The sequence below is a fragment of the Hibiscus syriacus genome, unplaced genomic scaffold, assembly GCF_006381635.1.
Source record: "Hibiscus syriacus cultivar Baekdansim isolate YM2019G1 unplaced genomic scaffold, ASM638163v2 tig00111392_pilon, whole genome shotgun sequence".
Lineage (NCBI taxonomy): Eukaryota > Viridiplantae > Streptophyta > Magnoliopsida > Malvales > Malvaceae > Hibiscus > Hibiscus syriacus.
Genome location: NW_024063078.1, coordinates 3,295,124 through 3,310,043, shown reverse-complemented (window position 1 = coordinate 3,310,043; position 14,920 = coordinate 3,295,124). Strand labels below are relative to the sequence as shown.

The window sequence follows — 14,920 nt, the reverse complement described above, 5'->3', positions numbered from 1 at the left end:
GTTGTCCTTTCTTGTAGATTATTACACAGATGAAATTCCTTGTTCAATGCCTCACTTTGAAAATTTTTACTCAGAAGAATGTGTTCTTCAGTTTTAGAAGTTTTGTCTTCCCAGGTTGTTTTTTAAGCTTATCTCACATAAGATAGTTAAATTATGGAGGTTGGAAGAGATTAAGTATATGTTTGATTATAAATAAATCTCTGCTCCAAATATTAAAATCAAGTTTTATTAATTGAAGCATGTGGAAAGAGATTGAATAAAACGAGAAGGAATCTCCATGGTTGATGGACAATAGGTTCATCTTCCTCAATCTCAATGATTTCCATGTCCTGACAATATGCCTATTATTTTACTCCATTCATGTTCCTCATTCCAATATTATATTATAAAAAAGTTTTTTTTCATGTCCTCATATGCATCGATAAATCAGTCCTGACACACAGGCTAGTGTCAAGATTACGCGTGCTGCATAAATTCAGAAGAAACGCCATTTCATCAACACTTTCTCAACTAGTCTTCCTACCATGGTTAACCAACTGAAGTTGCTCCCATTGTCCTCGGCCTTCCTTGTGTTCATTTTCATGGTGTTTAAGATACTGATGAGATCCAAAATAAAGGGCTCACCCCAAAATCTACCTCCTGCACCATGGAAATTACCTATTATAGGGCACTTGCACCTTTTATTTTTCTCTCTTCCCCATCAACGTTTGACAGAACTTGCCAAAAGGAATGGATCCTTGATGCACCGACAACTTGGTGAATTATCACACATTGTTGTTTCTTCTCCAGAGGCTGCTAGAGAAGTTATGAAAACACATGATATCAATTTTGCTACCAGGCCCTATCTCCTTGCTGCAGAAATCATAACGTATAATTTTTCAGATATTATTTTTGGTCCATATGGAGGTTATTGGAGGCAGTTTCGAAAAGTATGCACATTGGAGCTGCTTAGTACGAGACGTGTACAATCATTCCGATCAATTAGAGAAGAGAAGGTATCAAGTTTGGTTAGATCCATCTTTTCTAGTACAGGATCGGAAATCAACCTCGGAGAACTGTTATGCAACTTATCATATAACATCACTTTAAGGACTGCAATTGGCGGAAGATGCAAGCAACATGAAACATTCCTTTCAATTCTGAGGAAACTAGTGGAACTTGCATCAGGTTTTAGTATTACTGATCTGTTTCCTTCCTTCAAATTGCTTCCTGTGATCAGCGGGATAAGAGCCAAACTTGAGAGGATGCACCGCGACTTAGACGAGATGCTTGAAAGCATTATTGAAGAACATAAAGCTAGCAATGCAAATCCGAAGAACAGTGATGATGTAACAGATGATCTAGTTGATGTTCTTTTGCATCTTCAGGATCATGGAGACCTTGAGTTTCCCTTAACAACTGACCACATCAAAGCTGTTATCCTTGTGAGTACTTAGTAGTATCTTGTGTGTTTAACAGTCATATTTAAAATGCTCAATATCAAAGAACTTGAAGCTTGAGATCATTGGGAAGTTCCTTTATTCAGTGTTCAAATATAAGACATTGTTTTATTCAGTTGCTTGAATGTTGTATACAGATGTTATGTAATATAACCTAGTAGAACTGCTTATCAGGACATGATTGCAGCTGGAACCGAGACATCTTCAACTACAGCAGAATGGGCAATGTCAGAAATGATGAAAAATCCTAGAGTCCTGGAGAAAGCACAAGCTGAGGTGAGGCGAATCTATGATGGAACAGGGGATGTTAATGAATCATATGTTCATGAATTAAAATACTTGAAGTTAGTTATCAAGGAAACTCTAAGATTACACCCTCCTCTACCTTTGCTACTTCCAAGACAAAATACTGAGAGGTGTGAGATTAATGGATATGAGATACCAGCCAAGACCAAAGTAATTGTTAATGCTTGGGCAATTGGAAGAGATTCCAACTACTGGAATGAAGCCGATAAGTTCATTCCGGAGAGATTCACTGATAGTTCAGTCGACTATAAAGGGACTAACTTTGAATATATTCCGTTTGGTGCTGGAAGGAGGATATGTCCGGGCATGTCATATGGTATGGCTGTTGTTGAGCTTATCCTTGCGCAATTACTGTACCATTTTGATTGGAAACTCCCTAATCGAATGAAAAATGAGGATCTAGACATGAATGAGGCCTTTGGCATTACTGTTAGAAGAGAAAGAGATTTGTACCTGGTTCCCATTCCTTACTACCCACAGCCATCCGTTCGGTAGTTGTTACATGGTAGCTGTTATTTGGGTTCAATATTCTCCTTTAAAGTGTATTACTGTGCGATTTTCAGTGTATCTTGTTTTAGAAAGAATTTTCAAATAATGTTTCCTTTGCTTGTAACCTGTGGTTGGTGCATGTTAAAAAGATTAGTTAAGTTCAATGTTATTCAGCTGACAGGGGACTCCGTTGTTTGAGTTGTAACCTGCAGTATTAGGTTTGCAATTCTAAAATATGGAGTGAGCAAATCATGCCAGTTGAAATTAAACTTTGTTAGCCACAGAAGTACACAGGGTTATTACAGTTATGCAAGGTGTCTTTTGTCTGGTTTGTTCTTCATAATCTCATGGTTAATCACAATTCTGCTTGAAATTTTAAGATGGTTGGAACTATAAGCAGCAGATTATTACAGATGGAATTTCTGTCTTATTTCTTTTTTAAACCTGTCTCCATTATATTGAAAGAAAACTGTAGTTTGCTTAGCATAAAGAGGGAATATGTATATTACTACAAATCTATTCTATAAATATTTAAATCAAGTTCCAGTTCCATTAAGGCATGTGAAAAGATACTGATACAATAAGAAAAGGGTTCTTCATGATCATGCTTATTATTTTACTTCTTTGATGTTCCTCTTTCCAATATTATATTATAGCAAAAAAAAAAAAAAAGGCAACTTTGTGAAATTAAACATTTTCAGCAATACCTGAACTGTTTTCCCTTTAGTCTTGTTTAACTTTATTATGGGATAAGTTGCTCCCATGGGCCTTCCTCGTGTTCATTTTCATGGCGTTTAAGCTATGGATGAGATCCAAAATGATGGACTCTCCCAAAAATATACCTCCTGCACCATGAAAACTACCTCTTATAGGTCACTTGCACCATTTAGTTCTCTCTCTTCCCCATCACCTCTCGAGGGAATTAGCCAAAAGGCATGGTCCGGTGATGCACCGCATACAACTTGGTGAACATGTTGTTGTTTCTTCTGCAGAGGATGCTAATGAAGTGTTGAAAAAACATGATATCCATTTTTCTAACAAGCCCTTTAGCATCATATGGATGGCTATGCTACTGCAAGCAACTTCGGGAAGCTTGCACATTGGAGCTGTTAATTACGAAACGTACAATCTTTCCGATCAAGCAGAGAAGAGCAGGTATCAAGTTTAATTAGATCCATCTCTTCCAGTAAAAGATTAGAAATCAACCTTTGGAAAAATGTTATGCAACAGCTAAAATAGAAAATGGAGTAATAATTTGGCTTAATATAATAATAAGTGTCCAAACTGTACCATTTTTCTCAAAGTGATGTCAAAACTTTTTTTCCGGCCTTGCGTAGATCCATCATGGATAACCAATTCCACTTTCTTCCATTGTCCTTCACCTTCCTAGTGTTCATTTTCATGGTGTTTAAGCTACGTGCGAGATCCAAAGTAAAGGACTCACGGGAAAAACTACCTCCTGCACCATGGAAACTACCTCTTATAGGGCAGTTGCACCATTTAGTTTTCTCTCTTCCCCATCTCCGCTTGACGGAATTAGCCAAAAGGCATGGCCCCGTGATGCACCTTCAACTTGGTGGATTATCACTCGTTGTTGTTTCTTCTCCCGATGCTGCTAGAGAAGTGTTGAAAACACATGATATCAATTTTGCCAACAGGACCTCTCTCCTTTTTGCAGAAATCATTTGGTATAATTATACAGATATTGTTTTTGCACCATATGGAGGCTATTGGAGGCAGCTTCGAAAAGTTTGTACATTGGAGCTGCTAAGTACGAAACGTGTACAATCATTTCGATCTATCAGAGAAGACCAGGTATCGAGTTTAATTAGATCCATCTTATCCAATGCAGGATCGGAAATCAACATTGGAGAAATGTTATGCAACTCATCATACAACATCACTTCAAGGTCTTCTTTCGGCGGAAGGTGCAAGCAACATGAAACTTTCATTTCAACTGTAAAGGAAGTTCTGGATGTGGTTCATATTTTTAGTATTTCTGATCTGTTTCCTTCTGTCAAATTGCTTCCTGTAATCAGCGGGAAGAGAGCCAAACTCGAGAGGTTTCACCATGACTTAGACGTGATGCTCGAAAGCATCATTGAAGAACATAGAGTTAGCAATGCGAATCCAAATAACAGCGATGATGTAACCGAGGATTTTTTGGATGTTCTTTTGAATCTTCAGGATCATGGAAGCCTTGAATTTCCCTTAACAACTGACAACATCAAAGCTGTTCTCCTGGTTAGTTTTTTGATCTCTCGTATCTTGGACTTGGATATTTATACATACGTGCAAGTCCTATAAACTTAAAATTCTCAAATATCAAATAACTTCAAGCTTGAGATCATTGAGAAATAACATTTATTTAGTCTTCAAACATGTAGTTTAACTGAGTAGAACTGCTTTTCAGGACATGCTCATAGGTGGAACTGAGACATCTTCAACAACAGTAGAATGGGCAATGTCGGAAATGATGAAAAATCCTAGAACACTGGAGAAAGCACAAGCCGAGGTGAGGCGAGTATACGATAGAACAGGCGATGTCAACGAATCGGACCTTCACAGATTGAAGTACTTGAAGTTAGTTATCAAGGAAACACTAAGATTACACCCTCCTATATCTTTTCTAGTTCCAAGAGAAAATACTGAGAGATGTGAGATTAATGGGTATGAGATACCAGCCAAGACCAAAGTGGTTGTTAATATATGGGCAATTGGAAGAGATCCCAACTACTGGAATGAAGCCGATAAGTTCAAACCAGAAAGATTCATCGACAGTGCAGTCGACTATAAAGGGTCTAACTTCGAATTTATTCCCTTTAGTGCTGGTAGGAGGATGTGTCCAGGCATTTCATATGGAATGGCTGTTGTTGAGCTTTCACTTGCACAGTTACTTTATAATTTTGATTGGAAGCTCCCTAATGGAATGAAAAACGAGGATTTGGATATGGCTGAGGCCTTTGGTCTTACTGTTAGAAGGAAAAGAGACCTGCATCTGATTCCAATTCCGTACCAACCACCACCATGTGTTCAATAGTTAGAAATGTATTACAGATGATCTCTTTGTAATGCCGGTGAGAAGATTTTCAGATCACATCTCTATCTAAATAATGCTCCCTTTAAACTGTACCAGGGTTGTAACATGCTAAAAAGAACCAAGTGTAATGTTATTCACAAATTACAGTATCCTCAAAAAACTAGGGTGGTCCCTTATTTCCTTCTTACTTTATGGGAAATGAATTGTAACATAGACCTTGTGAAAAGTACGAAACGTAAACAAGAGACAAGGCATATTATATCACGAGTTCTTGAATCATGTGCCAGTGACATCATAGTAAGATCATTTGGCATTCACATTTTTTTATCTAGATGTATGCACCTCATGTGATCATATAAGTATAAAGTATTAGACTAAGGAATCTCAAAAGTTTTGGCTTAAACAGCCTGAACCATCACTAGTTTAATCCCAAAGAGTATTTCACAACTATTTTGGCTTAAACTAAAGATGCCCTTGAACTAGTAACAAAAGCAACAAGTCTCTCTTCAATATTCTACATTCATGAAGAATCAATTCTTCTCTTTTCCAATACTCTTTACCTTCATTATCTTTTTGTTGATGCTGGTGAAACTAGGGAAGAGATTCAGCTCCAACAACTTGATTCCAAATCTACCGCCAGGTCCATGGAAGTTGACCGTCATAGGGAGCTTGCACCTCCTTGTTGGCGCTCTACCCCACCAAAAATTAAGAGATATGGCAGAGAAATATGGCTCCTTGATGCATCTTCAGCTTGGAAAAGTTCCAAATATCGTAGTTTCTTGCCCACAAACTGCTGCAGAAGTGATGAGAACCCATGACATCATTTTAGTCAGTAGTCCTTTTCTACTTTCTTCTACTATTGTAACTTATAATGCAACAGACATTGCGTTTTCTGTTGGAAATAAAACACTCACACAAACAACTTTTATTGAAACTCAAACAAATATTACAAGAGTACTCTCACTCAAAAACAAGAACTACAACTCACTCTTATAAGACTTTGCTTCTTCACTCACTTAGAAGCTCTTAATTTTTCTTGATGCTTAAAACTAAAATGGGAAGGGGTATTTATACTACTCAAGAACAATCCTACACCACACAAATAAACTAATTTAAACAATTACAAATTCAACAAATATCTAACTCTCACCTAACTAAATTGATGTAAGCAATGACATCATTAATTAAATGATGTAAGCAATGACATCTTTAATTAAATGATGTAAGTAATGACATCAATTTAGTTTGGGTTTGGGTTTAGGCTCCCATAATGGATCAAGTTTATGATCCAACACCCTCCCTTAAACTTGATCTCGTGACCCCTAGTAGGTTCCTTAATCTTAAGAAGTCTTCGCTGGTCAGTGGCTTGGTAAAAATATCAGCAACTTGATCTTGTGACTTCACATATTCAACTTCCACATCTTTTCTTGCAACACACTCCCTTATATAGTGGTAGCGAATATCAATGTGCTTGCTTCGATCATGGAATACTGGATTCTTTGCTAAGGCAATGGCTGACTTGTTGTCGACACAAACCTTGGTAGGCTCTTCTTGTATCAAACCAATCTCCTTCAATAGATTTCTAAGCCAAATTGCATGACAAACACATGAGGTAGCAGCAACATATTCCGCTTCACAAGTGGATAATGTGACAATCGGTTGTTTCTTTGACATCCATGTGAATGCAATATCTCCCATGAAAAATACGAATCCAGTAGTGCTCCTTCGATTATCTATGTCTCCACCCCAATCACTGTCGCTATATCCAACAAGCTTGTAATCATTAGAAACTGAATAGAACAAGCCAAAGTCAATTGTACCTTTCAGATAGCGAAGAATTCTCTTTGCGGCTTTAAAATGGGTGGTTGTTGGGGATTCCATGTAGCGACTAACCAATCCAACTGCGTGAAGAATATCGGGTCTCGTGCAAGTTAGATAGCGTAGACTTCCTACCAAACTTTTGAAGAATGTTGGATCTACACTTTCGCCTTCTTCATGTTTGGTCATCTTGATCCCGTATTCTGCCGGTGTGCTTATTGGCTTACAGTTCTCCATCTTGAACTTCTTCAGTATCTCCTTTGCATAGCTTTCCTGTGAAATGAAAATTCCATCATTTTGTTGCTTAACTTCAATGCCAAGGTAGTACGCCATGAGCCCCATGTCTGTCATCTCGAATTCTTTCATCATCACATCCTTGAATTCATTAAACATGCTTGGGTTGCTTCCAGTGAAGATCAAATCGTCCACGTAGAGGCACACGATCAAAATATCTTCATCTTTGATCTTGATATATAGAGCATGCTCGTAGGGACATTTGTTGAAGCCATTCTCTTGGAAGTACTTGTCGATTCGGCTATTCCATGCCCTTGGTGCTTGTTTTAGCCCGTAAAGAGCCTTCTTCAACTTCAACACCTTGTCTTCATGCCCTTTGACTTCATAGCCTGATGGTTGCTGAATGTAAAGTTCCTCTTCAAGAACTCCATTTAGGAAGGCGGACTTTACATCCATCTGTTGTATCTTCCACTTGTTTTGAGCTGCCAAAGAAATGATTAGTCTGATAGTCTCCAATCGAGCAACAGGAGCAAATACCTCATCATAGTCAATTCCAGCCTTTTGACTATAGCCTTTAGCAACTAGCCTCGCCTTGTGCCTTTCAATCTCTCCTTTGGCGTTTTGCTTTGTTTTGTACACCCATTTGACACCTATCGCCTTATGTCCCTTGGGAAGTGAGGTAAGTTCCCATGTGTCATTCTTCTCGATGGCCTTGATTTCTTCGTCCATCGCATCTCTCCATTTCTTTTCTTGTACCGCTTCTTGAAAGCTCACTGGTTCACAATCGGCAAACAGACAAAATAATGTAAGATTATCTTGTCGTTCAGTTACCTCATAGAGATCTCTAAGGCTTCTTGTGCGTTGCACAACTCTTTCACTTTGACTCCCACTTGACGATGATGAAGGTGATGAGTCTCCTTGAGTGGTTGATGTTGGTGAAGTGGGTGGAGTTGCAAGCTCTTGTTGAGATTCATCTAGTTGCTCCCTCATTGTCTGCTCATCTTCTTCAAACTGAGGAAAGAAATTGAAGTCATCTGTATGAGAGTTAAAATCCCATTCTCCTTCTTCGTTGAAGACCACATCTCGACTAATCACAAACTTCTTATTGTCTGGATTGTACAACTTGTAGCCCTTCGAATTAGCATCATAGCCGATGAAGATAAAACTCTCGCTTTTATCATCAAGCTTCGTTCTTCTCTCGTCTGGTACGTGAACATGGGCTATACTTCCAAAGGTTCTCAAGTGGGAAATGCCAGGCTTTCTTCCACTCCATGCCTCTTGCGGTGTCTTTCCCCATACACTTCTTGTTGGAGATCGATTTGACAAGTAGACTGCACACGATACTGCTTCCGCCCAAAATTCTTTGGGTAGTTTCTTGCTTTTGAGCATGCTTCGTGCCATGTCGAGGATTGTTCTATTCTTTCTTTCTGCCACACCATTTTGCTGGGGGGATCTAGGAACTGTCATTGGTCGACGAATTCCATTTGCTTCACAGAACTCTTGAAACTCCCTGGAAGTAAATTCTCCACCTCGATCGGATCTCATGGCTTTGATCTTTCTACCGCTTTCTCTCTCCACTGCTGCTTTGAACTTCTTAAAGACTTCAAAAACTTCTGACTTCTGTTTCAAGAAATATACCCAGGTTTTTCTTGAAAAATCATCAATGAAGAGAAGAAAATAGTTATTGTTACCGAGAGAGCTTGGCTTGATCGGTCCACACACATCGGTATGGATGAGCTCAAGTGGCTTCTTAGCTCTTGTCTCTGACTCCTTTGGAAAGCTTTTCCTGAATTGTTTCCCGACTAGACACCCTTCACAGAGTTGGTCAGGATGGTTGATGTGAGGTAGTCCTTTCACCATCTCCTTCTTAGATAATAGCTCTAGACCTCCAAAATTGAGATGCCCAAATCGAAGATGCCAAAGCCATGATGCATCTTTGTAGCAAGCTTTCAGGCACTTTGCAACATCATTTTGTATGTTGATCAGAACATTCTATTCTTTGACATCGGCACTTTAGCAATGAAGTTATTCTTATCATCTTTTATAGAAAGATTATAATTATTCATATGAATATCATAACCTTTCTCTACCAGTTGCCCTAAACTTAAAATGTTACTTTTCATATTGGGCACATAGTAGACATTTGAAATAAATTGATGTCTCCCATCTTTCAAACGGATAAGAATGTTACCTCTCCCTTTCACTGCTATTGTGGAATCATCTCCAAACGAAACATTTCCACTTACTGACTCGTCTAGCTCCACAAACATGTCTTTCCTTCCACACATGTGATTGCTTGCACCACTGTCAAGATACCAGGAATTTGCTTGGCCACCATCAGTTTCCTTTCGTGCTAGAAGAAGAGTTTCTTTGCCACCTGTCTTTTCCTCCACGTAATTGGCCTTCTCCTCAATTTTGTTGTTGGGAGCTCTACATTCTGAAGCATAATGCCCAAATTTTTGACAATTATAACATCGAATTTTAGATTTGTCATACTTTGAGTTTGGATTAATTCTTCCACGGCCTCGTGTTGAGCTTTCTCCTTTCTCATAGTTGTTGTTGGAATTGTTATTGTTGTAATTCCAGCCTCGTCCACGACCTCGACTTCCACCTCGTCCATGGCCTCTACCTCTGCCTTGGCCACGTTGGTTTCTATCATTGCGTTGGCTCTCATGCATATCCTTGAGTTGTAGCTTGAGGAGTTGCTCAGTAAACTCATGCTTCTTTTTATGCTTCTCTTCGTATGCTTGCAATGATCCTTGGAGCTGTTCGATCTTCATTTCTTCCAAGTCTTTAGTTTCTTCAATCGTCACGACGATGTGCTCAAATTTGGGATCCAACGAACGGAGTATCTTCTCTATTATCCTCACATCGTCTAACTTTTCACCATTTCTTTTTAATTGATTAGAAACAGCTACTACTCTTGAGAAATAATCTGAAATAGACTCAGATGCTTTCATGTTTAAGGATTCGAATTCACCTCTTAATGTTTGGAGACGAACCTTCTTCACTTGCTCGGATCCTTTGTAAGAGGTTTGCAGCTTCTCCCATGCTTCCTTGCTAGAGCTTGCACTTGAAATCTTTTCAAAACCATCATCATCTAATGCTTGATAGATTAGGTAGAGAGCCTTCTTGTCTCTCTTTCTTGAATCCTTCAAAGTTGTCTTTTGATCTGGTGTAAGAGTAGCAAAAACATCATCATCCGCAGGCTCATTATAGCCTTTCTCTATGATATCCCACACATCTTGTGATCCAAGAAGTGCCTTCATTTTGATACTCCAATTGTCGTAGTTGTTGTTGTTGAGTGTCGGAACTTGGAATGGTGCCATACCATTTGCCATATCTCTCAATATAATGAGATTTTGTAAAATCCGATTGCACGGATGAATCCGGAACGATGAAAAAAACTTTGGAGGGACTTGGACAACTCGGTCAAGAGCTCCAACTCGGCTTAATCGGCTCAACTCGGTGAGTCAACTCGATTTTCTGGCAGCAGTCTTCCGGCGGTGCGTGGCGGTGCGTCAGAACTCAGATTGAGAAAATTCTGGCGGCGTCGTATTCCTCTCGTCGAGACCTTCGATCTTTCCAACTCGCTCTGATGCCACTTTGTTGGAAAAAAAACACTCACACAAACAACTTTTATTGAAACTCAAACAAATATTACAAGAGTACTCTCACTCAAAAACAAGAACTACAACTCACTCTTATAAGACTTTGCTTCTTCACTCACTTAGAAGCTCTTAATTTTTCTTGATGCTTAAAACTAAAATGGGAAGGGGTATTTATACTACTCAAGAACAATCCTACACCACACAAATAAACTAATTTAAACAATTACAAATTCAACAAATATCTAACTCTCACCTAACTAAATTGATGTAAGCAATGACATCATTAATTAAATGATGTAAGCAATGACATCTTTAATTAAATGATGTAAGTAATGACATCAATTTAGTTTGGGTTTGGGTTTAGGCTCCCATAATGGATCAAGTTTATGATCCAACATTTTCACCCTACGGACACTATTGGAGACAGCTCCGAAAAATTTGTGTTCTGGAGATGTTAAGTCTAAAGCGTGTGCAGTCGTTCACTCCGATTAGGGAAGAAGAGGTATCAAAGTTGGTTAGAACAATTTCTTCAAAAGTAGGATCACCAGTCAACCTTAGTGAGATGCCATATTTGCTCATATTCGAAATTGTTTCGAGGACTGCTTTTGGTGGCAAGTGTAAAGACAAAGATGAAATCACATCGGTTTTCAGGGAAGCTACACGTTTAAGTGCAGGCCTCAGGCCATCTCTAACGCTGCAATAATGGGGAGATATCTCCACTTTAGAGTGCTCCAGCCCTGCGCCAAACTCAACTCCACTTTGGCGCAAAATGAAACTCCACGCTAAATGTAGCGTGCTACTGTAGCAACACTACAAAAATCTTTTTATTTATTTATGATTTTTGGTTTTTATTTTATAATTAAATTGTAAAATAGATAAAAATACATTGAAATTAGATGAATAAATATACTAATTTTATTCTACGAAATACACTAATTGATATTTGTGGAATGAATATTCTAATTCGGAGAATTAAAATAAATAATTATGTAACTTATGTTTTTCGCATTATTATTTATGAATGTTTTATTTATACTTTTTATCTTGATATTTTTTAGAAATGTATATGTTTTATTTTATATTTTCAAACTCAATATTATAATAGTTAAATATTGTGAATAAAGTAGAGTTGGTGGTAATGTAAAGATAGCGCTGGAGATGAATTACTGTTTCATCTTTAGAGTAGAGAAAGATATGCGCTAAAGTAGATACGAGGGCTGGAGATGGCCTGAAATGCTGCAGATTTGTTCCCTTCAGTCAAATTTATTGAGTACCTCACTGGATTGAGGCCTAAACTCGAGAAACTGCACCGAAAACTAGATAAGATTTTCGGAAGTCATCAATGAACATAAAGCTTGCAAGGGAACTGAGGGTGAAACAGATGATCTACTAGATGTTCTTTTGAACCTTCAGGAGAACGGAGACCTCGATTTCCCTTTAACAACTGACAACATCAAAGCAGTGATCTTGGTTAGTAAATCCATTTGTCATATACCTTTCACATGTTGCACTGCAAAATCTGATTTGATAACTGATAGTTCATAGTTGATACAACTTCAGGATATTTTCTTTGCTGGGAGTATACATCATTCACAACACTAGAATTGGCAATGTCAGAAATGCTAAAAAATTCAAGAGTTATGCAGAAGGCTCAAGCAGAGGTGAGGTAAGTTTTCAATAGGAAAGGGAATGTTGATAGTGAAGGGCTACATGAATTGGAGTACTTGAAACTTGTCATCAGTGAAACATTTACGTAGCACCCTCCTCTTCCATTGCTACTTCCAAGAGAGTGCTCACAGGGATGCAAAATCAATGGATATGATATACCAGTGAAGTCCAGAGTCATCGTTAATGCATGGGCGATTGGAAGGAACTCCGAGTATTGGAATGAAGCCGAGATACTTTATCCAGAGAGATTTCTCAACAGTTCAGTTGACTATAAAGGGGCTAATTTTGAACTGATTACATTTGGTGCTGGAAGAAGGATGTGTCCTGGCTTGTTGTATGGTATTGCGAATGTGGAGTTACCTCTTGCACAGTTGCTCTATGCCTCTATCATTTTGACTGGAAACTTGGTGGTGGAAGAAAGACGGAAGATCTCGACATGGATGAAGTTTTTGGGACTGTTGTTAGAAGAAAAAGTGATTTGTATTTGGTTCCAACACCTTATTCGTCTCTTAACAACTGAATCAGGCTGGCAGGTTTGCTTGTGATCTTTATATTAAAGTTAAGCCTCTCTACTTTTAGCCTATTGATATCGTTCTCCCATCGGCCTCCTATAGTTCTATGCCTTAAATGTGTTTAGCTTGTATAATCTGTAAAACGTAATCAAAAGAAAATAAAAGCCTGAACCTGTAAGCCATATAATTTCTGGGAATCGACAAGTGGAGTAGGTGTGCTTTGGATGTATTTTAATCAAAGAGATAACATATAAAAGGATGGCAAGGCATCTTGTGATTTTTTAATTCCTTTTTCTATTATTTTGTTCAAATGAATTATTATATTTCAATTCTTAATCTGTCAACTCTGCTATATAGCCAAACTGCATACTATTTTTCTATTATTTTGTTGGACAATAGTTTTCATATTCTTCAATCTCTATGCTTTCCAAGTTCTAACAACGGCTATTGCTATTATTTTATCGCATTGATGTTCCTCGTTCCAATATTATATTATAGCCACTAAAAAAAAGTTTATTTATTCATGTCCTCGTAAGCATCCATACAATTTCATTAAAGAAATAATGCCCGAAAATCAGTCTTGACACACAGGCTGGTGTCAAGATTACGCATGCTGCATAAATTCAGAAGAAACGCCATTTCATCAATACTTTCTCCACTAGTCTTCCTACCACCATGGATAACCAACTCAAGTTTATTATATAAGATCGATTTTATCTTCAAAATCAAAGACAAACAATCTCTAGCCATATTAACTGTATAGTTTCATGTTTTTTAAACTTATTTCACAAGTAAATTGGATTAGGAGGGTTGCTTTTGTCTCTGTAGTACTCGATCCGGATTAATCGATCAATTGATCGGATACATATAGTTATATCAAAAAAAAATAATTATAGTTTGGGAACATGTGATACAATTAAATTTTAATATTATAAAATTATAACACGTAACAAATAGTTTTTTTTTCTATATCTATTTGCCAACAACTAAAACATGTTTTCATTTATCGTAAGTATTATAAATTTATATATAAATTGAAGTGTAATTTTTAAATAAAATAAGAACTATTTCTAAATTAATTGATTGAAATGTTGGATCCTATAAAAATAAAGTCGGTTATTTTACTCCATCTATATCCAATAATAACAAATTAATTCTACGATGAAAATGAAAAGAAACGCATAAACCCACATTGATGAATTTAGGAAATTTGATTTGGTAACCATATAACTATTATCTTTTATATATATATATATCAGTTTTGTTATAATAATAATTATTATTCTTTTAATCACGCGGCGTACTATGTAATTAGGCGTAACAAGTTATTGTGATTTTTCTACACTTGTAGGTATCTTTCTTTAAGTATTAAAAGCTTTAATGGAAAGTTTAATTTTATTAAAAAATAGAATTATTTTAAAATATTTAATATAAATTTGATTGTTAATAAATATATAGACAATATCTTTTAAATACACCATTAAAAATAAAAAGAATAATGTATGTTTGAACCATTTTTAAATGAGTGGGTGCTCAAAGTTCAATGGTATCTAGAATAGTTTTTTTTTTATATTTTAATTATAAAACTTTGAAAATTGATAATTTACTTTTACATTGTTAGTTTTTCATTAGCATGATCTAATTACACAAATAAGAAAGAGAGTTGGTGAAAGTTTCTGGAAGCAGCCAGATTTGAATCTGATTTGGTCCCAAAGAGTAGTTATTAACAAATCACCAGCGTAAAAGTATTTAAAAAATGGATGGAAATGAAACTTTACTAATTAACCAAAGCAATAAGTCTGT

General features: G+C 37.0%; 1 protein-coding gene and 1 pseudogene across 1 annotated transcript; both read left to right on the top strand.

Annotated features, from left to right (window-relative positions):
- Nucleotides 1-497: 497 nt before the first annotated feature.
- Nucleotides 498-5,360, top strand: LOC120160662. The gene is made up of 6 exons (XM_039171024.1): nucleotides 498-1,424; nucleotides 1,614-2,236; nucleotides 3,107-3,177; nucleotides 3,227-3,389; nucleotides 3,572-4,478; nucleotides 4,648-5,360. The coding sequence occupies exons 1-6, from the start codon at nucleotides 525-527 to the stop codon at nucleotides 5,272-5,274; spliced, it is 3,291 nt and encodes a 1,096-aa protein (XP_039026955.1). The 5' UTR covers nucleotides 498-524; the 3' UTR covers nucleotides 5,275-5,360.
- Nucleotides 5,361-5,755: 395 nt separating this feature from the next.
- On the top strand, nucleotides 5,756-13,137 carry LOC120160128 (annotated as a pseudogene).
- The last annotated feature ends 1,783 nt before the right edge of the window (nucleotides 13,138-14,920 follow it).